Here is a 24790-nt window from a genome sequence, read left to right as displayed (position 1 = left end):
ATTACCTTATTTACTAAAAAGGTCCCCATATTATATAGCTGCCTTTTAGCCTTTACAATAGTTAGCTTGCTAATAGCTAGTAATAAGTTATATTTTATAAAATCCCTCTTAAGCTAATAATACAGCTTAATATCCTTAGAAATAAGGGTATTCTGCTATCTTTTAATAAGGTTCTTAAGCAGCTAATAATAATAATGCGTATTATATTATACCCATTATATACACTTTATTAGCTTATACTTTTTATATAATTTATAGCCTTTATAAATTATAACTGCTTATTAATAATTATAATAAAAAAAACTAAGTACTTGCTGTAAGCATTGCTGCTATAAATTATTAAGCTATTAGTAATTATTAAATTGTATTAAATAAGTATTAAAGGCTTAGCTTTTTATACTTTTAATAAGTTAAGTAGTATTTTTAAAAGTAATATTAATATAATTAGCTAGCTAATTAATACTATTTTAATTATACTTAAGTATTAGTTTAATATAGTAATATTATACTTTTATAAAGGACGTTGTTTAAAGCCTATAGTTCTTATTGTAATAAGTTTTATATACAGCCTATTTAGCTATAATATTCTTATTTTTATTTATATAGTAATTTTTAAAATATATAATAATAGCTATTTAATTTACAAAATTAGTTTATAGCTACTACTATACTTCCTTATAAATCTTATAAAAATTACTATACTTTATAAACTTAAATAAGTTAAAAAGCTTTTAGTAGGTATAAAGAATTTTTTAAAAAATTACTGCTAGTATTATTAATTTACCTTTTATAAGCGTATTTAAGTTGTATAAATTACTATTATACTTTTTTTCTTTCTTTATATTAGCTATATTATTAAAACCCTCTTTTTTATCTATTTCTATACCTTTACTTACTGCTAATTATAATACTTTTCGCTACTTCCTTTTAATATTAAAAACTATATTTATATTAATATAAAATATATATAGTTAATACTTTATTAGTAATTACCTTATTTTCTTATCCTTTTAATTAAATTACTTTTTAAAAGTATTAATATAAATATTATTATAATTAATAATAACTATAAGTAAGTTAAAAAGATTATATTTAGTTAAAAAAAGCTTTTATTGCTTTATAAGCTATTAAAATATTTTTTTTCCCTTGTAGTTAATTAAGCTTTAAAAAAAGAGTATAATTTTATTTTTTAAAGTTATTTTAATAGCTTAAAAAAAGAGCATTTTTTATTTATTTATATTATATATATAGTTAATAGCTATATAACTTTTATACCTTTATAACTAGCAAATCTGCTATAGCAATACCTAAAAGATGCTTATAATAGTGCCTTTAGAATTTATATACTATTAAAACTAATAGCCCTTTTGCTTAAATTCCTTAAGGGTAATTATTACTAGCTTTAAATATTACATCTTTTCTTTCCTTTATTTAGTAAACTAAAACTTTATAATAATAATGCTAAACTTTTCCCTAGAAAATTTAGTTAATAGCTGATATAATAGATAACTAGGTGTAATAAATGAGTCTATTGTAATTTATTGATTTATAAAATTAACTATTATAAGTGTAAATTAAGTATACCCTTATTGCGTTTTTAGGTATAGTTTAAGGCTATAACTAGTATAGATTAGTTTATTGATTTATAATACCTATTTCTAACTAGTTTTTTAAGATTTAAAAGTTAAAGCTAACTATTAATACTTGTATTTTATTATTAAAGTAGTAATTTTAATAGCTATACTATTACGCTTTATACCGCCTCTACTATAGTATAACCTTTTATAACTAAACCCACTATCCCTTACAATTATTTTCTAATTAGTATGCTTTATAATCTAATCTAAGCTTTCTTTAAAGTCTTTCTATTACAAGTAACTTATAATAAAGAGTTAATAATTGTTAAATAAATTTAAAAGAGTAAAAAGAAGGTTATTGTACTTAATAGTTAATATATTTTAGTATAAATACTTGTTTTAAGTGTTAATCTATAGGTAACTATAGTTAGGAAAGAAAGTTATTATAATAAGTAAACTTAAGATTAAGTAGGCTAAATTAGGTAATTTAAATATAATAAATTAATTATATAAGTTAGATTTTTTATATTTATAGTAGTTATAGTAATATAGGTATTTTAAAATAGTATTAATTAATATACTTTAATGCTTGTTACTTAAGTTGGCGATAGTGTACTATAGTAAAGTGTAAGGTTAGCGGGTGGCTTATACGCGCTGATTAATAGCGCTAGTAAGGCGCTTCCGGAGCTAAAAATTTTTTGGGCCAATCAGAAGCCGTTACAGCAGCCGCCAAGAAATAGCTACATCTAGCCATACGAAACTCCAATATAGCCGTACAAATTTCCGCACTCTTACAGAAACCTCCCCATTTGTGCCATTTGGCCTGCAATAGATGTCATTTAATTTTCCGGCCAAGACCGGGAAATGTCCGGCTCAGCACCGGTGCACTCATGGAAATCGCTTTGAATGCCTACTTGACACTTGTCGACAAGACTGTCTCTCACAACCCCCTTGAACGGTGAGAACTATTGAATATAACCCACAGGCTGAATGGTCGGTAGCTGTCTACGCGTCTATTATTTATCTAGAGTCACTTCACACCCAGACTGCTTGCGTTAATCATGCGAGGAGCGAGCTCTGATCGAATCATGGCTCAGCTTATGTCACGAATCATTGTCGAAGCCAAAGAAAGCGTTGCGAGTTCCCCGTTGTCAGCTTACGTCGAATCTTCTCGAAAATACGCCAATCAGACCGTATGTCCATTGCGGCTTTGTAGCTGGATGAATTTCGACCTCTTTACTGTGGAGGCTCGTAGTTCACTTACCTGCGTATAACTAGCTGCACAATTTATCTCATGGCACTCATGCAGGTGTCGACAAGGTAACACAGACGGACAGCACTTTTTTGATTGTGTACTTTTGTGACATCAGTTTCCTGACTCGGAGCTGCCTCTTGCGTAACGTGTAGAAGGACTACCATCTTCTGAGCTTGGTCCACAATATTGGCTCAGGTATTCACTGTCGGAGTAAAGAACAATCCAAATGACCTGCTTGGCGAATTGAGCAGTTTTGAAGACAAGGACTACGTTTCCTAGCCTTTTTCATTGCCTAGTGACCTACCTATGAAATTTGCTGTGCAGGTCCAATCCCGGATCTCAATGTTCAGTGTGATTACTGCCTTGGTAGTGCCCAGCCCGACATAATTCTGAGAGCAGAGCTAACTAATTGTACAATGACTTCTGCTCGACTCGCACTCGGATTGCACGGCATCTAGTGTTACAAGATAGGATTTGATTGAATCAAGCTCAGCCTTGCATGACGAGTTGTCAGTCACCCTTGTGACTATTTCACGAAAGATGCTCAGTGAGCATTGTGGGTTCCATCACGAGAACGACCTCAAATGGTCATCATCCGCGAGTAGTGTGAAATCAACACCCCTCAACAGATACTCGAAATTTGCGGTCCTGAGGGCTTCAACGATGACAGTATTGGTATCCTGTGCGTGTGACTCGGTCTGTCCGCTGCCAGGACTTACATGCTCAAATGCCGGGTCAAGGTTTCCTCAGCATCAATTTACTAGTGAGGCAATCCTCTTAGTTCTAAGCCTTAATATTCTTGATATTATATCTTTGCGTTCTTGATCCAGTGCAACTACTTTCTTGGCGCAATCGCAGTACGCTATTTGTCAAGAGTTGGGTTTGTTTGTTCATCAATATTGTCATATCCAATTCGGCGAAGCCTTTTGGGGGAGGGGGGGGCGGGTTCTTGCGAGGGTGGCGGAGAGGCGGCCAGGGTTGATGTCTTGGCTGGTGTCTCATCTCCCACTCACGGCCTCGGGAGCCTCGAGACGATTTTCAGACATGACCCAACAGGGACTGCAGTACGGACGATTCGTCCGATCTCTGACCTCTCGCATTGCCCGAAATCCAAAAGTGAAGCTTATAGAAATCCTGGTGCGGCTGAACCGGCCGTCGTGACTGCACCATCCGGATCGATGTGTGCCGCGGCTCTGGCTCATGGCCACCCCCCATGCTACCGGAGTCTTGTCAGGCGACGTCGCAGCATAGTTTCATGTCGATCTCGCGACAACCCCGTACATTGCCCAAGTTGGCAAGCCGCTGGGGCCCTGCAGCTAACAAGCCAGTCACCCAGTCCATCGTCAGCGCATTGCGTTGCAGCACAGCCCGGCGTCACCACCAAACTCTGCGCATTCGTCCCATCCCATCCCTTCCCTTCCCTGACAGGGCAGCGGAGGGAAAGCGCGATGTGTTGGCACATGGGCAGAGGTTGGGTGGGCTGCTCGTAGACATGCTCAATAAAACGTCAACTCTTGGCATTTAATCTCCCTTCCCTATCTCCCTTGCCTTTTCGTAATGCTTGCTCGAGTAAAAGTGACCGACGTTCGTTTGGTTTCTTCAGTCGATCACTCTCGGTTTAATTTCATCTCTCCCTGACTTACATACGCATTTGTGGTTGAGCCACGAAGCCCACTGATTACGACGACTTCATACCGAAGTTTGATCGCATAATAAAACCACTCCCGCAAACACACGTACACACACAACAGACACGTACATACATACACACATACAGGATGGACGCTTACCTGGTAGAGCGGCAAGCCACGACCACGACCGAACAGGCTGGTCAGCCGACGAGAACACCAGATGGCTTCGTCGTTGAGAATGGACGTCTAGTCCCATACTGGTACACAAGAGTAAGCTCCACCCTCGCACCTTATGCCATTGAGAGAACAGCTCGAGCTAATTGTCTGCGACAGGAGGGCCTCATCGTCAAGTGGTCTGTCTTCTTGGGTCTCATGTTCCTCATCACCTTGTACATCACAGTCGGCTACATCCACGCGAAGAGGAGGATACGCAAGGGCCTCGTGCCGCTCGCATACCACAGAGTAAGCTCCGCTAACCCATGCCCGCTTCAATTTGTCCTTCTCCATCGCCATTGTATTAGAGGTGCGATCGTGTACTGACCCTCTTCCTCCCCACAGTGGCTCGTCTCCCGCGCCGAGTTGGCCCGTGTCGATCCTCGCTACGCCTACCCGCAGAGCACCTACACCAACTACCGCCCGGGCTACTACCAGCAGTACCCACCTGGATACAACATGCAGAGCATGCCGCCTCCGCCTCCGATGTACGATCCCAGTGCGCCACGGCCACCCATGTACGACGGCCCGCAAGGTGCAACCAAGATGGCTCCTTCCCAGGACTACGAGGCGCCGCCGCCAGGCCCCCCACCGGCGCATGTTCAGAGGAACGACACCGGGTCGTCAAACCCCTTCAGGGGTTAGTGGTTGATGAGGCAGATGGACGGAAAGAGATGTAGGACTGGAGTTCTCGAAGTACGAGAGGGCTGAACGGATGATTAAAGCGCTGGATGCCGAATTGATTGGGCGTGTCAGAGTGCCGGGGTCAACTCGTTACTGGAAGCACCGCGACGGCTGCACTGTCCATAGCTCACTTAGACATCTTCCCTGGAGGAACCATCATAGCGTCTCTGTAATTCTGAAATTCCCAATGAATGATATATTAATTATCAAAAAACCAAGGCTGCTACTAGCCCCAAGAACTCCGTGCTAGATTTGTTCGTTTACGGGTATCACACAAGACATACCAATCACCGCGTTTCGCACCCACCGTCTATCTTAGTCAATCTCCATCGCGTCGGCGTCATCGTCTGCGCCTGCGCCTGCCGAAGCCATGCCGGCCACATCATCGACCATGGGCTGCCGTTGCTCGCGGGCCGCAGCCACCGGGGCGACCCGGACAGGCGTGGCGAAGGTGGCCCTGGACTCGCGCCGCAGCAAAGGGTTGTTCGCGGCGGCCCTGGCGTCCCGCTCGTCCTGCTGCCTGCGCCGGTGCCGCTCGCGCGCCTCGATGATGGCCTTGCGCACGCTGTCCTGCTCCTCGGGCACGCTGACGCTGCGGACGCCGTCGTCGTACAGCACCAGCTGCATGCCGGCCAGCTCGCCGTCCTTGTTGGGCAGGACGGGCCGCGGCACGGACGGGATGCCCGGGATGATGCGGTTTGCCTTGAGGTGCTTCTCGACGTCGGGCAGGAAGACGAGCCTGGCCTCGTCCGGGTCGCTGTCGGCGTCCGAGGAGAGCTCGTCGTCGAGGTTGTAGATGTATACCTTGTGCTTGGTGTCGTCGAGGAGCATCATCTCGTCGCCGCCGGCGGCAGTGGCACCAGCAGGGACGGCGGCTGCCGATGATGAGGAGGCGCCGGCATTGTCGAGAAACTGCGGTGCAGGAGGCTGTTCGACTGGGACGTAGAGCTTGGAGCCGTTTTGTTCTGCGATGGGATAGTCAGTTATTTGGCTGCATTCAATTTGCTGGACATGGCCAAGGAGAAAGAAAGGAAGAGACAAAAGCTGTAGAATTATCATACCTAGATTCAACAAGCTGAGTCTTTTGGATAACCTCTCGTTGTTGGCATCCTGCGAGTCTGCTTTCCTTTTTCGGCGGATGCTCTGCTGCTGCTGGTGATGCTGGCTGTACTGATAGTTGGGGCCGACGCTGGGGCTTGGCTCGGCGTTAACAGTATGGAACCCCTCCATGGGTATCGGCATGTGCATGGGCATGCCCGGCACGGCGCTGGCCTGTGACGGGCCGTCGTGGAAGCTCGAGACCATCATTTTCTCCTCCCTCTCTCTCCTGCACCGACCTCTCCCCCAATCAGATGACTCGGCTGCCGACGGTCGATAAAAGATACAACAGTGACAAAAGCCGATGCAGCCCGAGACTGAGTCACAGCTCTCCGAGAATCGCAACAAGGACGACCGCTCTGTTTGAAGTTGGTTGCTGGATTGTCGATGCAATTGTCGCGATTGCGCAGCGGCAGCAGCAGCGGCAGCGGCAGTGGCAGGCTCAGCTGGGGAGGCTTGAGGAGTGTTACTGGGGTGCAAAGGTTGCAGGGCTGGTCGGCTGGCCCAGGGAGGAGCGCGCCCCTTCTTGTACCAGCTTTGACTCATTCCAGAAAGCTCTACGACGCTTCTAGAGAAGTCGCCCCCTCCTGGCCCAGCTCCAGCACCAGAACCAGAACCCCGCGATCGCCATTGCCAGCCGCAGGGTCTCTCTCCAACTTGCCCCCCAAGAAAGCTCCCGCTGCAGCCAGCCCCACCACTGCTGCATTCCTGAGGTCGTCGACGAGAACGATCAGATCTTTGTCCTCGACAACACAGATCCGGCTATTTTCTCAACAGAAACCCACACCAACCAGCACACCCCTGCTCATCATGTACGAGGGCAAGTGGACCGCCCTCACGGTCCGCAAGACCTTCCTCGAGTACTTCGCAGAGAGAGGGCACACGATAGGTACGAAACAGTCACGCCAACCCGCGCACGAGATTCAATCTTGGGCATTATGGATATGGACTCGTCAATTGACCACCAACTGACCATGACATTATGCTGCAGTGCCCTCCTCTTCCGTGGTCCCTCACAATGACCCCACGCTCCTGTTCACCAATGCCGGCATGAACCAGTTCAAGCCAATCTTCCTCGGCACAGTGAACAAGACCGACATAATGGCGTCCTGGAAGCGCGCGGCCGACTCCCAGAAGTGTATCCGTGCCGGTGGCAAGCACAACGATCTCGACGATGTTGGCAAGGACAGCTACCATCATACCTTTTTCGAGATGCTGGGCAACTGGTCTTTCGGCGACTATTTCAAGACAGAAGCAGTCCAGATGTCCTGGGAGCTGCTGACCAAGGTGTATGGTCTGGATCCCGAGAGGTTGTATGTTACCTACTTCGAAGGCAACCCGGAAATGGGCCTCGAACCCGATTTGGAAGCCAAGGAGCTTTGGAAATCCGTCGGCGTGCCTGACGACCATATCCTGCCGGGAAACATGAAGGACAACTTCTGGGAGATGGGCGACCAAGGTCCTTGTGGACCTTGCTCCGAGATTCACTATGACAAGGTGGGAGGCCGTAATGCTGCCCACCTTGTCAACCAGGACGATCCAATGGTGGTCGAGATCTGGAACAATGTGTTCATGCAGTACGACCGGCAAAAGGATAAGACCCTGAAGTCGCTTCCTGCGAAACACATCGATACCGGCATGGGATACGAACGTCTCGTCTCTGCACTTCAAGATAAGATCTCCAACTACGCCACCGATGTCTTCACGCCCCTTTTTGCTCGGATACAAGAGATCACGGGAGCAAGGCCATACGAAGACAAGTACGGCAAGGACGACGCTGACGGTATCGATACTGCGTATCGTGTGGTTGCCGACCATATCAGGCTGCTTACCTTCTCCATCGCCGATGGCGCAGTCCCGAACAACGAAGGAAGAGGGTACGTTGTACGAAGAGTACTCCGGAGAGGCTCACGATACGCTCGCAAGTACTTCAATGTCGAGATTGGATCTTTCTTCTCCAAGATCCTGCCTGCTCTCGTCGCTCAGATGGGTGAACAATTCCCCGAGATTGTCAAGAAGCAGAAGGATATTGCTGAGATCCTCGATGAAGAAGAGGAGGCTTTTGCCAAGACCCTGGACCGTGGCGAGAAACAGTTCGAGAAATTCGTTGCGGACGTGAATAAGAAGGGCGAGAAGAAACTCTCCGGTCTCCAGGTCTGGAGATTGTACGACACCTACGGTTTCCCGGAGGATCTGACGAAGTTGATGACTGAGGAGCGTGGCCTGGAGCCAACTGATGAGGCTGACCTTGCGAAAGCAAGGGAAGAGGCACGCGAGGCCAGTAAGAAGGTCAAGGACAAGGCACAGGCGTTCCCTAAGCTCAATGTGCACCAGATCGCCGAGCTCGAGAACCAGCACAACCTGCCCAGGCCAGATTCCGAGCCCAAGTACGGCAAGGGCGATATCACTGCAAACGTGCAATTAATATTCACCGGCGAGAAATTCGTCAAGTCCTCCAAGGACATCCCAGCGGACACTCCGCTCGGTCTCATCCTCGACAAGACAAATTTCTACGCCGAGTCCGGTGGTCAGGTCGCCGATACCGGTCGGATTCTCGTGGATGATGATGTCGCCGAGTTCAAGGTCCAAGACGTGCAGGAGTATGGAGGATATATCGTTCACATCGGGTATTTCGACCATGGATCTCTGTCCGCCGGCGACAAGGTGATTTGCGAGTACGACGAGCTTCGTCGTCAGCCTATCCGCAACAACCATACCGGCACGCACATTCTCAACCACTCACTCAGGGAAGTCCTAGGTGACGATGTCAACCAGAAAGGCTCGCTTGTGGATGACGACAAATTGAGGTTTGACTTCAGCCACAAGCAGGGTGTGACGAACGCAGAACTCAAGAAAATCGAGGACGGGTCCAATGCGTACATCCGTCAGAACTGCAAGATATACTACAAAGACGTTGACCTCGAGGCTGCGAAGCAGATTGAGGGTGTTCGCGCCGTGTTTGGAGAGACTTATCCCAACCCGGTCCGGGTGGTGAGCGTGGGTATCGACGTAGACATGCTTCTGGAGAGCCCAAAGAACCCCGAATGGAGGAAAGTCAGCGTCGAGTTCTGTGGCGGAACTCACGTGGACCAGACGGGAATCATCAAAGACCTAGTCATTGTCGAGGAAAGTGGCATTGCGAAGGGAATCCGAAGAATCGTTGCCTACACTGGCGACGCGGCACACGATGTGCAGCGAATCGCTCGCGAGTTTGCGGGTAGGCTCGAACAACTGGACAAGTTGCCTTTCGGACCGGAGAAGGAGGACCAAGTGAAGAAGACGGGCGTAGACCTTAACCAGCTCACCGTCTCGGTGCTGGACAAGGAGGACCTCAAGGCGACGTACGCCAAGATCCAGAAGGGAGTTGCCGAGGAGCAGAAGAAACGCCAAAAGGCCGAGAGCAAGACCGCGCTGGACACGGTGACGGGACACTTCGCGAAGCCTGAGAACAAGGAGGCGACGTGGTTCGTCGGACAGCTGCCGATCAGCGCCAACATGAAGGCTGTCAGTGATGTGATGACGCACTTCAAGAGCAAGGACAAGACCAAGAGTGTGTATGTTTTTGGAGGATCCAAGGAGGCAGGAGTGGTACATGGTGTCTATGTCGGAACGGTACGTTGAATAAATCTCCCCACTTTTGAGACGATGACCCATTCTAACTTTATCTGCTATCTAGGACCTCGCCTCCAAGGGTATCACCGCTGAGAAATGGTCGACCACGGTCACCGAGATCATCGGCGGCAAGGCAGGAGGCAAGGAGCCCACCCGGCAAGGCGCTGGCACGCAGCCTGAGAAGATCGAGGATGCGGTCAAGAAGGCTGAGGAGTGGTTGGTTGCGGAGATAGACAAGCTGAAGATCTGAGGAGGGGGAGTATAGAGACGAGTGGGGTGCTCAACAATGCTGACACCATCCACGTTATCGCTCGATTCCACCGGCAAAGATGTATTTCTCGTGGTGGGATCTATGCAATGTATCACTATATACAGTGCTTCAAAGATGCTATGAGGGGCCAAAATTGGTCAATTGCGGAGGCGACTAAGCCTGTTTGAAGATGTCCAGCTAAATGTGTCCGTCGATGATGTTCCGACAGAGTCCACTCCTACATACGAGGCAGTCCTACCCAGAACATCCGGCCTGCCTTGCCGCAGAGTCTTTGGAGCTAAGTAGACACGGAACTATCTCCCCCACGGGCCATAATTGCACACGTACAAACTTCGGCACCTTCAGGGCTAATAAGATACCCCGTCACCGCGGGTTGACCTTACATCCTCCGATAATTCCAGGTCATCATGACGCTGGCGTTGCGGTACCAACTCAGCAAGGGGTTCTCGCCGTTGCGGGTCTCGCAGTCCTCGACGAAGGCCCAGCTCTTCATGAACTCCTCGTGCGAGCGCACCCGGCTCAGCTTGCCGGTGATGCTGCGGTAGATGGCCTCGGTGGTGAGGAAGTCGGTGGGGAACATGATGTCGAAGTAGCCTTGGTGGACCTAATTATGTTTTGTCCTGGGTTAGTCACATTCGCTCGAAGGACGAGTCAGGTATGAGCTTCGGGTTCGAGGACTTACCAAGGGTGTCGAGACTGGCACCGGCCGTCTCTGGTACCTTGTCTGCACAATCGGCGCGTTCAACCCGCGGATGGCGTCGGGTAGGGAGTGGAAATCACTCGTCACGAGCTGGTGATTGGGGAAGTATCGCTCCAGCACCTCAAAGAAGTCCATCAGCCTCGTGGGAATGTACTCGGGCTCGCTCAGGCCGCTCCCGTCCCGGCGGCTGCTCCTGGCCATCCACCCTTCCCTCACTCGCCTCCTCGCGGTCGTCCACCATGGCTCGCTCTTGGGCACCCCGAGCCCGGACTTGGAGTAGTACGGCAGAGGGTACACGCCCTCGGTGGCGATGTGCCGCAGCCTCAGGAAGCGCTGTATGTCCGGGTCGGTGACGGGGCTGAAGAACTCGTGGAAGTCGCCGTCCTCGTCCACCATCACGGTGCCCTGCAGGAGCTCCTCGGTGCGCAGGTCGTAGCGGAGGACGTCGTGCGCGAAGTTGTCGAAGACCTCAAAGGCCAGAAAGAAGCAGGGGCTGGGCACGGGGTCCTTCCAGTCGAAGATGGACTTGTTGATGATCTCGACCTTGTCGCGGTGGCCCTTGGACTCGGCGGTGGCCATCAGGCTGCCCTGCTGCACGCTGGCGAGGTTGGAGCTGATCTCGATAACCTTGTAGCGCGTGCGTTCGTACACCTCGGGCTCGACGTCGCGGATGTAGTCGAGGATGTTGAGCATCAGCGTGCCGCGGCCGGCGCCCATCTCGTAGATGATCAGGTCGTGGTAGGGGAACGATGTCTGCCGGTAGTTCTCGCACAGGTAGCGCGCGACGGCCTCCCCGTAGTAGGGGCGGAACAGCTCCGTTGGTGTGTACCACAGCTGGCGCGTGTCGGACTGCTCCTTGCTGTCGAGCGCGTCCTCGAACTCGCTGTAGCGCCGGCTCAGAAGGGAGTGGAACTCAAGCTCGTCGCGGATGGACCCGAAGTCGAAGGGCTCGCCGGGCGTGAAAATAACGACCTGTTTGGAAAAGTAGCCGTAGTGGGGGTTATAGAGACTGTCTGTTTACACATGAGCGCCATAGTCAGTCGTAAGTCGCACACCCAGTCATGCATCCCCGTGGAAAGGACAGGACCCAACTGACCCTCGATGAAGTCCCGCATGAGCATCTTGACCCTTCTCGGCCGCTCCCTATAGCTCCTCAGCTCCTTGGCTGTGACGGTCGGGAACCGCTTGAGGTCCTCGGACCGGTCGGCGGACGAGACATTGCTGCGCTGCTGCCATTGGCGCTCCTTCTCTGACGTGGAGAGCGCGCCCCTCCTCCTTTGCTCGGACGAGAGGGCTCTGAGCTGCCTCAGCTGGCGGCCCTGGTGGATGGCGCTGGCGAGGTTGGTGAGGTTTCGACGTGACTGACAGGCTGGGTGACCATGCCGGAAGAGCTGTCTGAAGAGCTGTGTCACTATGGGCGAGTCCATAGCTGGAGGTGACCTAGCTCCGAGCGCGAAAAGGCGGTCGTGTGCTCGTGTGCTCGTGAGAACGTGGGGAGCTTGAAAGTGAGCAGTAGCCGCCAGCCTGCGGGAGAAGATTCAACGGTGGTGGTGGAAGCAGGTGTGATTGGCCGCAGCTCTCCGCGATGGGACCCTGGCATCCATCCAGCTCGGGGCATGGGCGGGCATGGGTAGGCAGATATGGGGCATCCAAGTCCAATACAATCCTCATAATGCATGACATCAATGCCGCAATCGGCTTGCGGTGACATGAAATTCTGAGAATAACAAAAGAAGCATTATCTGTGTTGACTATAGTCTCAATTTGTTGGTCTCTAAAGAAAAATTGCCGAAAATGCCCAGACTTCTGGTATATAACACACAAGCGTTTTGTTGAAACTTATAGCCCCCGGCCTACTGTACTTACATAGCGAGGCTCTCAAACTTATCGTCATCATGCCTCTCAACATAAGAGACCACGCCCGCCTGTACGGCTCCGCAGCCCTTGCGGTCGCCTTCTTCACAGGTATCCTCGTCACTCTCGGCTTCAAAGACGTCTATCCAGATCTTGAAAGGAGGTACAAAGCCTCCAAGAAGAAGAAGTCATATCCACGCCCCCGGCGCAACTCAAATGCATCCATCCTCACCTACGACCCGCGACGCAGCAGCATCTTCTACGGCGACCCTGTTCAGCTAGAAGACCACGAGTCCGACAATGGCTATAATTTCACAGACTCGATGGGTGCCGGCCTGCCCATCATCTCAGACGGCATCGAGTCCACCATCGGCCACACGCCGCTCATCCGCCTCAAGGCCCTATCGGCCCTGCTGGGCAGAACGATCCTCGCCAAGGCCGAGTTCCTGAACGGCTGCGGCAACTCGCCCAAGGACCGCGTCGCCCTCTCCATGATCCTGACGGCCGAGCAGGCCGGGCTCCTGGTCCCGCACAGGGGCGACACCATCTACGAGGGCACGGTCGGGTCGACGGGCATCTCGCTCGCGACGCTGGCGCGCGCGAGGGGCTACCGGTGCCACATCTGCATGCCCGACGACCAGTCGCACGAGAAGAGCGACCTGCTGCGCCAGCTGGGCGCCGCCGTCGAGCGCGTCGCGGTCGCGCCCATCACGAGCCCCGGCCACTTTGTCAACCTGGCGCGGCGGCGCGCCGCCGAGCACGAGGGCGCCCACCGCGACGGCAGCGTCGGCTTCTTCGCCGACCAGTTCGAGTCCGAGGCCAACTGGACGGCGCACCTGCGCAGCACGGGGCCCGAGATCTTTGCGCAGACGGGCGGCGTGCTCAATGCGTTCGTCGCGGGCGCCGGCACCGGCGGCACCATCAGCGGCGTCGCGCGGTACCTCAAGGAGGAGGCCAAGATGGGCGACGAGGTGCGGGTGGTGCTGGCCGACCCGCAGGGCAGCGGGCTGTACAACAAGGTCAAGTTCGGCGTCATGTACTCGCCCACCGAGCGCGAGGGGACCCGGCGGCGGCAGCAGGTCGACTCGATCGTCGAGGGCGTCGGGGTCAACCGCATAACTGAGAACTTCGAGGCCGGGAGGGAGCTGATCGACGACGCGGTCAAGGTCACGGACGAGCAGGCCTGCAGGATGGCGCGGTGGTTGGTCGAGAACGAAGGCATCTTCGCTGGTAGCAGCAGCGCCGTCAACCTTGTCGGGGCGGTGGTGACGGCCTTGAGCCTGCCTGAGGGGAGCACGGTCGTCACTATACTGTGTGATTCGGGACAGAGGCACCTGAGCAAGTTTTACAAGAAGATCGCTGAGATGGGACTGGAGGAAGAGCATGGGTCTCTGGATTTGCTTGCACTACTGGGACTTGAAAGCCGCGACAGGTAATGGCGGAAGACCCTTCCTGAGTCCTGCCTCAGCTAGCCTCTATCATCAAAGCGTCAAACATCAGAACCTCTCCAGAGAAAAAGAGAAAAATGAGTAGATCCTCATCTATGAAGAATGCGCGACGTCTTGCCCACGGGTCGACACTCCAACAACAATTTTGTGCAGTAGAAGACGACAGAATTAAGTCTCTTCTTGAAAAGAAAATAAACCCCCTGATGAACAGTATCGGGGCGGCAAATCACATAACTCCCTGTTGGATATCAGCTTATCCTGCTCCGGGGCTCCCTCCTATTACGCCGCAAACACCTTTCATGAATGACGTCGAGAGCAAATGCTGAAAAAAGCAGCTCAGAGAGGCTAGCAGCTGAAGATGTCCATGAAGACTAGGCCGAGGCAGAATGTCTCAAGGCAATGAATGCATGGATCATCAATCACGCCGTCTGCCGTTTCGTGCTTAGGAGAACTGTGTGGGAGAATTAGTATGCCTATCGACACGAGCGGCCGAGCGGGTCGTTGGGAATCACTTACCTTCCAGCGGTTTCCACACACGAGACACTCACAGAAAGTGGTCATAGGCTCATCGGCGCTGCGGGTCTGTGCCTGAGAGTAGCTGACCTTCTTCTGGCCACACTTGCCACAGGTGAGGGCGTCGCTGATGGATTTCTCGGGCTGGGCAACCTGGGCCTTGTTCATGTTCTCCTTCTCAAGCTTGTTGTCGCGCTCTTTGTGCTCCTGGGACTTGAGCTCATCCTGACTCATCTTGACAAATTCGGCAGGGGTAATCTCCCCGGACATGACCCTACGACCCAACTCGCGATTGCTCTTGACCTTGAGGTTCGAGAACAGGGACCTGATCTTCACTTTGTACTCGCCACCCTCGCCCTTGAAGTGCTTGAAGGCGGCCGCCTCCACCTCGATAGCCTTGGCGACCACGACCTCGACGGAGTCGGTGGACCGGTAGGCAAGTCCGTTGTACAACACGCCGATGCAGTTGTTGCGGACGTCAGAGGAGGTGCGCTTCAGGTCGACCTTGTCCACCTTGAAGTGGCGTTTCTCGGTGTCGCCCTGGTAGGGCTGGTTGACGGAGGGCGTGGGAGGGGGACCGGGCGAGGCGGTATTGGACGGGGTGCTGGTGCGTGAAGAGGCGGCCATCTTCATCTTGAGACGCGCATCGCCCTTGGAGTTGTTCCTAGGACCCACATTCTTCTTCCACTTGTCCACGACCTTCAGGGCCACACGGGCGATCTCCTTGTTGGTGCTGCTGCGAAGCTTACCCGCGTGTCTGCCAGCGCCGGTTCTCTGTTAAGTGAAGCCAGGGGTCAGTCAAGGTTGACATGTTGCGACGTTTGCAGTGCATGACCAAGATGGAACAGCGGTTGGGTGTCAAGAGTTTCCTCTCGCAGGCTTTTGAGGTAGTTTGTGTTCAGACAAGAAAGTAGCACTAGAAGGGATTAGACATACACGAAGAGTATCCTCACTTGGGGCATCCGACGCCTCGAAGTCGTTGAGCATGGCGAGGATGGTAGAGTCAGGTTCGCCTTTGGTCACAGCTGTCGCAAAGGAGGCGAGCTTGTCGGCAAGCTCCCTCTCAGTGAGCTCCTTCTGAGCAAGCTCCTTGTCATCATGCTCCCTGTCGTCAAGCTCACTCATCTTGGATTTGGGGTTGATGTTGATTTCAAGTGAAGGACAAGAAGAGCGGGGTCTGGTTGGCCTCGGGCTTGGGACAAGTCAGTCGGGGCAAGGCCGAGATTGCGACGGCGTAGAGTTGGGCGATCTAGGCCGATGGTGCGTGAGGGGTAAGACCTGTAGAAGAGAGAGAGTGATCAGAGAGGGGTGGTCACCGGAAACCACGGACGCTCCTCTGGCGATGTGGGGAGAGAAGTGTTGGGTGGAAGTCAGGTAGGAGGATGGAGTGGCGTCAATGAGTGAAGACCGGTGGTTGCAAAAAGTGGTGGAGGTTAAAGACGCGGCTCTGCTTGCAGCCATACACACGGGGTGGTGCATGGCGCACGGGCCCGACAGGTGGGGAGCTCCAGCGTGCTGACCTGCACGTTTATCTGCGGTGGGGTCAGAGCAATTCACGTTTGATCCAACAAGCTTCCATGCATTCACCATGGAACATCAGGGTTATTTGTTTGCTTTGGCCAGGGCCCTCTTCAATCACTGGCTCGCCCATGACCAAATAAACAAAATCTCTGGCCATCCAGCTTGCTCGACTTGAAGTCATCTTGGTATTCTACAAGGATGTTAATTTTGTTGGCAAACCACAGCAACAGTGATAAAATCCTAGACCTGGAGCAAACATGGTGAATGGAGTAGACCCAGAGCTTGTCTTCAAGAGATGTCCTAGCCTGGCTTGATAGAGAAGACCTGGCGTGTTTGATTGCTGAAGGCTATGCACATTGGTAAGCAGTGGTACACGGCCCATTTCGAAACCAGAGGAAAGTGGCATTCACGAAGAATGCCATCTCTTTCACCATGCTATTTCAGCCTCAGCGCTTGGCTACGGATTTTGCCTTGATACAAGATATGGAGGCTCGAGGGGGTAAAAGGCTGCAAGGGTGCTTGGTCCTCGCACCTCTCGAATTTAGGCGTCTAGTCTATAAGTGGGAACATGATGCTGACGGGCTGCTATATCCATGATCAGCACCCGCAAGCAAGTATCTGGCTTTCTCCTCCTAGCTAGGTTCAAGGGCCTATTGTGGAACAAGACAGGTAGGCTACATAACTCAAAATTCTACATTGAAGAGCCACCTCCCCTGGCATCCCAGCTTCAGGCCTTGATGGTATGAAAGTGTGCATAGTGTGCCAGTTGGAATCGAAAAACGGTTGGGGAAATGTTCTCGAAGCTCCCCTTGCCAAGGCGTGGAGCCGAGCCGAGGCATCGAGACGTGGCATCTGGAGCTGCACTGCTGCGCTGCTGCAGTCCCTGCCGATCCCCCATAATTAGGCCCAACGTCAACTGGGAGCTCCCGATTGGCGGGACCCTGGAAAGGGGGCGTCACTCAGCCTTACGTATTTCGTGTCTGTCAGGCTGTTCGTATCCATCATCTCGTACTACACACTCTCTTCATCACGCAGAGGGGCGGCACCTGTTCGACGACCCGGAGGTATACCACGACCCCGAACACCCAACTCACACGTCCACTCGACAATGACTTGAGCAACCCCGTGTCTGCGTGCAATCCGAGCCCCCCGCGATGAGCCCGCTCTCCTTCCTCCGGAGTGTTTACACTCTCGACACACTCGACACTCGCTTCACCACACCGGCCGCGACCTCGTATAAGACAGTCATTGACTCCCGCGGTGACCATAATGTAAGGGATGCACAAAAAGAAAAGATCGCCAGCAGGGCCCCACCTTCAAAATGGAACACGCCGGAATTCTACCTTTACTTTGCCGTCGTCTTCACCTGCATCCCGCTGATGCTATGGGTCCCATATACTGTGTCAAGACGTGCGTCCTCTAGTATCCTGCAAACTAGAGTAGTTCTGCTGACAGATTGAAGCTTCCGATCCACGGTACGGGAAATATGAACATAGACTATCGGATGGCTGGGTTCCTGGACGCAAGATCGTGAGCAAACATACATTCGGGTACTACCTCAGACATCATGCTAAGAGGTATCCATAGGACAATACGGATTCCCAGTACCGTAGCTTTCGACAGAACGTCCCCTACTTGGCCCTCCTCCTTATTTTCCACCCATTGTGCAGAAGACTATGGAACAAGTTCAAGCCCCTCCCGCCCCATGGGAAAACACCCCCCGCCGACGAGGCCGAAGCCCGGCTCGAGCAGCGCGCCTCCTTCGACTACACATTCGCCATGATATTTCTCGCTGCGCTACACGGCTTCTCGATGTTCAAAGTGATCGCGATTCTCTGGATAAACTACAACATTGCAACATGCCTACCAAGGAAGGCCATCCCAGTGGCCACGTGGGTGTTCAACATTGCCACGCTGTTTGCGAACGAGCTCTGTCAGGGTTACCATTACAGAGACATAGCAGCGGTGATATCGGGAACTTCACCCATGCTACTCCGGACAGTCCCCGTGCAGAACGGGCTCGTGAATTGGGGAGTGTGGTTGGACAGCTGGGGCGGCATCATGGGGCGCTGGGAGGTTCTGTTTAACATTACCGTCTTGAGACTGATCAGCTTTAACTTGGATTACTATTGGAGTCTGAATCACCGAGGCGCAAGCTCTATCGAGGTAGGCGCATTCTACTGCCCTTCCCGTTACGTCTTTGAGACACGACACTGACAGATCTAAGAAGAAACAACTCGACCCAGCCGCTCTCTCAGAGCGGGACCGCGTGACTATACCCGCTCAAGCTCGAGATTATACTTTCCGCAATTACCTCGCCTACGCGCTCTACGCACCATTGTATCTCACCGGGCCGATCATCACCTTCAACGACTACATCTCCCAGCTTCGTTACCGGCCCCACAGCATCGAGACCAACCGCACGGTGAGGTACGCCGTGCGATTCCTGCTCTGCCTGCTCTGCATGGAACTCACACTGCATTTCGTCTATGTCGGCGCCATCGCCAGCTCCCTGCCGGTATGGGACTCATACACGCCCGCGCAGCTCTCACTGCTCAGCTTCCAGAACCTGATCATCATCTGGTTGAAGCTGCTTCTGCCCTGGCGGTTCTTCCGGCTGTGGAGCCTGGTGGACGGTATCGACCCGCCTGAGAATATGGTGCGCTGTGTCACCAACAACTTCTCCACCCTGTCCTTCTGGCGCGGGTGGCACCGCTCCTACAACAAGTGGCTCATCCGCTACATCTGGATCCCCCTGGGCGGCGCCTCGTTCGCCACGCTGTACTCGTCCCTGCGGTCCATCGCCGGCTACCTGATCATCTTCACGTTCGTCGCGCTCTGGCACGACATCAAGCTCCGCCTGCTCATCTGGGCTTGGCTCATCGTCCTATTCATCGTCCCCGAGGTTGTGGCCAGGATGGTCGTGACCAGGAAGATGCTCGGCGGCAACGAGACGCGGTACAGGATGGTGTGCTGCGTGGGCGCTGTGGCGAACACGTTGATGATGATGACCGCGAACTTGGTTGGGTTTGCGTTTGGGCTGGATGGGCTGCAGAGTATCTTGCGCGGCATATTCCACGATTTTTCTGGTGAGTCTTGATCTCCTCGATTCTACTCAAGTATTGCTGATCAAAACAATGGCTGACTTTGCCCTCAGGTGCACTATTTTTCATCACAGCATGTATGGCCATCTTCACGGGCATCCAGGTCATGTTTGAAATTAGGGAGAGCGAGGCGCGGAAGGGCATTGCGTTGAAGTGTTAGATTTAGGAGACTTATGTACTGGATAGTAACAACCACATCTTGGTGCATCAAAGCTGTCTGCCATGGTCGTCTTGGCCGTTGAGTGATGGCGGCCTGTTGTGGTAAGAGCGCTCTGGCCAGGATGTCGTCAGGGTCTGAGACAAGTTGGCTGGGCTGCTGCCCAGCTATGACTGCCCTGCCCATGGTTTTTGCTTTTTCAGGTACCACCTGCTGGTCTCAGCTTTCCATCCTGGCAGAGAGGGCTGGCTTAGTCCTAGCCCAGCTCCTCAGGAACTATCCTGTAGAGTTGCCCATCTTCGAAGTTGAAATACAGTCCCTCCGCCCTCACGGTTGGCTTTTGGTATGTACGAAAGGTCTGGGGATGACAGATTCCCGCTCATTAAGAGTGATTCTGCGGCGCGGAGTATTGCTGCAGCTGTAACACGGCATGAAGCCAGCTTCTTTGACAGTCCAAACGGCAACGGTAGGTAGAAAGCGTTTCTGGTTGAATCAATGCTGCATTAATGTATCATATCTTGCCCTTTGAACTATGCTAAAGCCCATACAACTATTAGGGGGTATATCCAACTCTTGATCTATCGCAAATATAATGCATGCCCATGCGCCATGAGAAATAACGACCAAACCATATCAGACGTCCGCCCCGTCTAATAATGATGCGGACTGATCGCCTTGGTCTCCTCCTGCCTGTAAGCACCGAGCTCGACATCGGTGGTGCTCCTCAGCGCGGTAGGCTGACCGGCGAATCGGCCGTCCAAGCGGGCCTTCTTCTCGGTGACCCAGAGGCGGAGCCACAGGGCGCCCATGACGAGCAGGAAGATGACGCAGGCCGCGACGGCGATGGCGATGATCCACGCGGCGGTGATGGCGGACCCCTGCTCCTGGATGTTAAGGAAGGTGTAGGTGTAGAAGCCCTTGGTCGCGTAGGTCACGTAGGCGAGGGCCAGGTACAGCGCCAGCACGATGACGAGCCACAGCATGTGGATCCAGGGCGGCAGCGGCGTGCGCGGCACCACGATCTCGAACAGCGCGAAGAAGCTGTTGAGCGCGTGCTGCGACGTGTTGCTCCAGCCCGAGAACTCGTCTGTGAACCACACCCCCGGGAAGATGACGCCCCAGTACACGGCCGTCACGATGAACGGGTACGTCGTGATGGTCGTGTAGTAGAAGGCGTGCAGGGCCTGCAGCGGCCGCGGGAACCGGTCGAGCAGCGGCGTGCCCGTCCGCGCGTACGTGAAGGTGTGGACGGCCGCCGTCAGGTTGTAGAAGGCCAGGCCCCAGTAGGTCAGGACGGTGAAGTAGGAGAAGCTGTCGCCGGCTTGCTTGCACCCGCCGTACGAGGGGTGCGTGCAGTACCAGCCTGACGCGAATAGTTCGACGAAGATGCCATAGAGGCCCTGCAGATGGGGGTCTGGTCAGCCGGTTGCTCCTTTTTCTCCTTTTCACATGTTCGTTATGCACGCGGGCACTGGAGTGCAGTTTCGCTGTGGGTCACTGGTCGGAGCGATCAATGATCGACCGACAGGTGCAGTGGGATGGATGGCATGCATCGCCGGGCCGCCAAAAGTCAAAAGGAAGGTAAGGTTTCGCTCCAGGACGTACAAATACGGCGCGGCACGCGCACAAGGCGTAGGGCGGGAGTAACCAGGACGTCTCGTACCGGTGGGATGGATCCCACAGGTCCTTGCCGAACTTGAGAGGATTCTGGAATCGAACCATCTCGGCGACAGGAAAACGAAGGACTTGTGAGGATGCGGACGTGGGCGTCGTGGACGATGCAAGTGATCTGTCCCGATCGATCCACCCGTTTGGTCCGCCAAGAGGAAGTTGTCAACGACTGTCGATCAAAAGCGAAAAATAAAAGCAGCAAAAGACTATTCGAGGTGGTGCAGAAACACGAAATGAGACTAGGTCGGAAAGGCAGCAAGACTAGAGAGGGAGTCCGGGCGCCTCTGGAAGCCGAGACACGGCAGACCGAGGCTTAAAACGCGGACCCTTTTCCAAATTGAACCAAAATGGACCGCAAAGATGTGACCTGAACACGAATTACTTCTTTCTTTCGACTAGCTTATCGCCGTCATGCGCTGACTAGTCAGATCATGTCCACCACCACTAGAGAATAGATGCATCTACACCAACAACCAGCCTGGGATACTTGCCCACCCGACACGCAAGCTTCAATGATCTGAAGTCGATGGCGGGGTAGCATTCAAAGGTCGCCCTCGCCCCTTTTCTGATGTACTGAGATATCTCGGTTGGATTTGTGGTTGGAATGCTTGAATCGTGGCCTTCAGGTGAACCGAAATGAGGCCTTCTCTTCGAGCAGACATGTCCGTTCGGAGCCGAGTCAGATCTAAGGCGAACTTCCAGCGACGATAGTTTCTCCCTTCCGGATTTTTGGGCTGCCAAGCTGTCAAAACATTGACCCGTCAGTTGGCATCACCGCATCCCGAGTGACTATCACGCACATGTTAGGGTTACTTTACGACGCCCGGACTCTGAGAGCTACCGAGCGCCCCCAAGATGATAACGCTGAGTGGCATCCGTTCCTACGTGTGTGCATCCCAGTCCAAGGAGGTCCCCAGCAGCGAGTCCCAGGTCGAGTTTCCTCGCCTGGACTGCAGGTTTCCGATAGGATTGAGTGATGAGCGAACCAGCATAGCAGCCCTTTGCTCGCCTAATGGCACAGATGAACACGGCACCTCGGTCCTCCGACCATGTCTGCGGCAGACGGGTTCAACCGAGCCTCGGGATTTTGCGCAAAGCTGTTGTCTCGTCGCCTTCAACAATCTACGGGGATGCAGTCGCCGGGCAGCATGGACACAAGGCCTCGTAAATGCGGCGGCAAGGTAGGCAGTGATCGTTTTGGTGTCCCCAGGGAGATTTTGCAAGAGGCTCGCCTCGCTGCGATCAGCGTCTTGTGGTATGTGGCTCAACAGATGCAGTGTTCAATCGGGTTCGTGGTTGTGGCTTGCCACGACAGGCGACGAGTTGGGTGTCTCGTGCAGTCCTGCAGACAGATATTTGATGACTGCATGGTTGGCCGCTTCTGCAATGTTCGGACGAGACCTGCATCAGCGCGGTGCCGTACAGCGAGCATTTCAACCGGCGCAGGCTGGGGTGCAGCAGCCGCTGACTGGCGGATTGAACAGCTCCTGGGGGACCCGGAAACAAAAATGCAAATCTCGGCGGGCCACCTCGGGCATCTCCAGCTAGGGGCTCTTGGAGGATTGCGGCTCCTAGCGTTGAGATTTTCTCCGGGTGATGAGCCTAGGGAAACCAGGGATCCCACACCCAGATAGATTCAAGTCCCTTGAATTGTACTCCCAGATGACATGCCTCCCTGGCAAAGAAATTGTCGATGCTCCTCTCCAGGGCAAAAGTTTGCGGCAACACCGAGTCTGGGCCAAGGAGAGGTTTTCTTGCTGTTGCCACAATATACAAGGCAAAGAAAAGGAGAGAGAAAGTCAAATCTGAGAAGTCTCTTTGAATAGCAACGGCCCCCATTCAGCGACAGGGGCATACGCAGCGCTGATCATCAGTTCCCACGGGCCAAACGCCTCGGGAGGCTGGACGGGCCACGGACATTTCTATGCAGGGCCACAGCACTGTGTGTACCTAGGTCGTGCTAGACTCGCAAGGTAGGATGTACCTAGGTAAGAGGGCCTCGAGGCTAGCGCCAGGATGTGCAGCGCGGTCCAGGGGCGCGGGTGCCAGTGCGATGTGGCAGTGGGATAGCGAGGGTGACCCCAGCTCGAGCCACGAACAGCTCAGGGGCTGGAATGGGTTCGGCGATAGTGTTGAACGATGACCATGAACCTGAGTATGAATCTGAGTGCAATACACATATATGTCTTTAATGAGTGGTTGCAGTAATTGCAGGGCAGTCGTGTCGCCCGGTATGAGACGGAGATATATGCTACAGTACCAAGATTTGGCGATCACTTGCGCATCCACATTGGCCGATGGGCGAACAGCAATACAGTATAGTATTAGTAGTACAGTAGCATCGATTGGGGGTTGAAGGAGAGACGAGGAGGGCAGGTGCCACTGTGTAGCCAGGGCCCAGGGACCCAAGACTTAAGGGACCCAGGGCTCAAGGGACGGAAGGGGCCACTTCAAGGGGTCGTGGCTTCCCCACTGGTTCCCTGCAATCAATCAATCATCCCATTGTGCATCATCATCGGCCCCTCTCAAGGACCCTCCAGACCCTCCAGAGGCTCCAGAGGCTCCAGAGGCTCCAGAGGCTCCAGAGGCCCCCCAGAGGCTCCAGAGGCTCCAGAGGCCCCCCAGAGGCTCCAGAGGCTCCAGAGGCCCCCCAGAGGCTCAGCCAGCGGAGATTCGGCGAGGCAATTCATGATCTACAGTACCAAAATAATATCTGGATACATACATACATACAATCAATCAATCAATCAATTAATCGCCCAGAGCAGTACCTTGTTCTGCACTACACTATGTGCAGTCTTCTCCGTTCTCCCTCCCCACCAAATCTCCTTTCGCATCCGAGGTCTAGTCCCAGTCGGCCGTACAGTACCTTGAGTAGGCATAGTCAAGGTGTCAAGGCCTACGTAGACTGCAATGGACTAAACCACACTGGTTCTTAGCTGTCATTCCTCGTAATACCAGCCCATCCTCCGACAAGGTTTGGCCCCAACGTCTTATCTTACTTTTTGTCCACGGCCGCTGCTGCGTCGGCGCCGATGGCACGCTGCCCAGCCTGACTTGCTCAAAGGGGACGGGGCTTTTCCAGTTCGGTCGGCCTGATGGCCCTTCTCAGAAATTGCTCCTGGGATCATGGGACGGCAAATACCACGCTGCCACGAGGAGCTTGGGCTTTTTTCTTTGCAATCCTTCGCCCGCCGTCTCGCCAGCCTGACGATCATCTGCTCTTGGACCTCGACCTCGAACCCAGACTTCGGATGACCTGGCGAACAGACTCCGCTTGTTTTGCTCGCTTACGGGGGTGGCCCCTTTTCCCTCCGCCTGCAGCCGCAACCTTCAACTCACCCTCACCCTCGCCCGCGCACCCACTCACACACCATCCACCCACACCCACTCCTTCACCTGACCCTCCGGCCCCCTCTCCCCACGGCACGGCACAGCACAGCACACCAAAGCGCAGCTTGCTGATCAGATCTCGGTGTGC

General features: G+C 52.7%; 8 protein-coding genes across 8 annotated transcripts; 4 read left to right on the top strand and 4 right to left on the bottom strand.

Annotated features, from left to right (window-relative positions):
• Positions 1-2638: 2638 nt before the first annotated feature.
• J7T55_003259 (ubiquitin-protein ligase sel1) lies at positions 2639-5321 on the top strand (the record flags this gene model as incomplete). The annotated part of the gene is made up of 9 exons (XM_053138416.1): positions 2639-2770; positions 2985-3027; positions 3347-3514; positions 3755-3969; positions 4067-4187; positions 4495-4531; positions 4610-4733; positions 4797-4925; positions 5022-5321. The coding sequence occupies 9 exons, from the start codon at positions 2639-2641 to the stop codon at positions 5319-5321; spliced, it is 1269 nt and encodes a 422-aa protein (XP_052999124.1).
• Positions 5322-5675: 354 nt separating this feature from the next.
• On the bottom strand, positions 5676-6668 carry J7T55_003258 (uncharacterized protein; the record flags this gene model as incomplete). Its single annotated transcript, XM_053138415.1, has 2 exons — positions 5676-6325; positions 6422-6668. 2 exons carry the CDS (start codon positions 6666-6668, stop codon positions 5676-5678), a joined length of 897 nt encoding a protein of 298 aa, XP_052999123.1.
• A 600-nt stretch (positions 6669-7268) lies between these two features.
• On the top strand, positions 7269-10320 carry J7T55_003257 (lanyl-trna synthetase; the record flags this gene model as incomplete). The annotated part of the gene is made up of 3 exons (XM_053138414.1): positions 7269-7347; positions 7450-10070; positions 10135-10320. The coding sequence occupies 3 exons, from the start codon at positions 7269-7271 to the stop codon at positions 10318-10320; spliced, it is 2886 nt and encodes a 961-aa protein (XP_052999122.1).
• Positions 10321-10720: 400 nt separating this feature from the next.
• Positions 10721-12468, bottom strand: J7T55_003256 (uncharacterized protein; the record flags this gene model as incomplete). The annotated part of the gene is made up of 3 exons (XM_053138413.1): positions 10721-10945; positions 11024-12054; positions 12138-12468. 3 exons carry the CDS (start codon positions 12466-12468, stop codon positions 10721-10723), a joined length of 1587 nt encoding a protein of 528 aa, XP_052999121.1.
• Positions 12469-12936: 468 nt separating this feature from the next.
• J7T55_003255 (cysteine synthase 2) lies at positions 12937-14331 on the top strand (the record flags this gene model as incomplete). Its single annotated transcript, XM_053138412.1, has 1 exon — positions 12937-14331. The coding sequence occupies one exon, from the start codon at positions 12937-12939 to the stop codon at positions 14329-14331; it is 1395 nt and encodes a 464-aa protein (XP_052999120.1).
• A 431-nt stretch (positions 14332-14762) lies between these two features.
• On the bottom strand, positions 14763-15981 carry J7T55_003254 (transcription elongation factor s-ii; the record flags this gene model as incomplete). The annotated part of the gene is made up of 3 exons (XM_053138411.1): positions 14763-14794; positions 14892-15630; positions 15793-15981. 3 exons carry the CDS (start codon positions 15979-15981, stop codon positions 14763-14765), a joined length of 960 nt encoding a protein of 319 aa, XP_052999119.1.
• A 1550-nt stretch (positions 15982-17531) lies between these two features.
• J7T55_003253 (glycerol uptake protein 1) lies at positions 17532-19641 on the top strand (the record flags this gene model as incomplete). The annotated part of the gene is made up of 4 exons (XM_053138410.1): positions 17532-17816; positions 17965-18543; positions 18605-19466; positions 19535-19641. 4 exons carry the CDS (start codon positions 17532-17534, stop codon positions 19639-19641), a joined length of 1833 nt encoding a protein of 610 aa, XP_052999118.1.
• A 647-nt stretch (positions 19642-20288) lies between these two features.
• J7T55_003252 (uncharacterized protein) lies at positions 20289-21360 on the bottom strand (the record flags this gene model as incomplete). Its single annotated transcript, XM_053138408.1, has 2 exons — positions 20289-21038; positions 21244-21360. 2 exons carry the CDS (start codon positions 21358-21360, stop codon positions 20289-20291), a joined length of 867 nt encoding a protein of 288 aa, XP_052999117.1.
• Between the last annotated feature and the right edge of the window lie 3430 nt (positions 21361-24790).

This window comes from Diaporthe amygdali, assembly GCF_026229845.1.
Source record: "Diaporthe amygdali strain CAA958 chromosome Unknown NODE_3_length_2959817_cov_65_330692, whole genome shotgun sequence".
NCBI lineage: Eukaryota > Fungi > Ascomycota > Sordariomycetes > Diaporthales > Diaporthaceae > Diaporthe > Diaporthe amygdali.
This window is presented reverse-complemented; position numbering and strand designations above follow the sequence as displayed.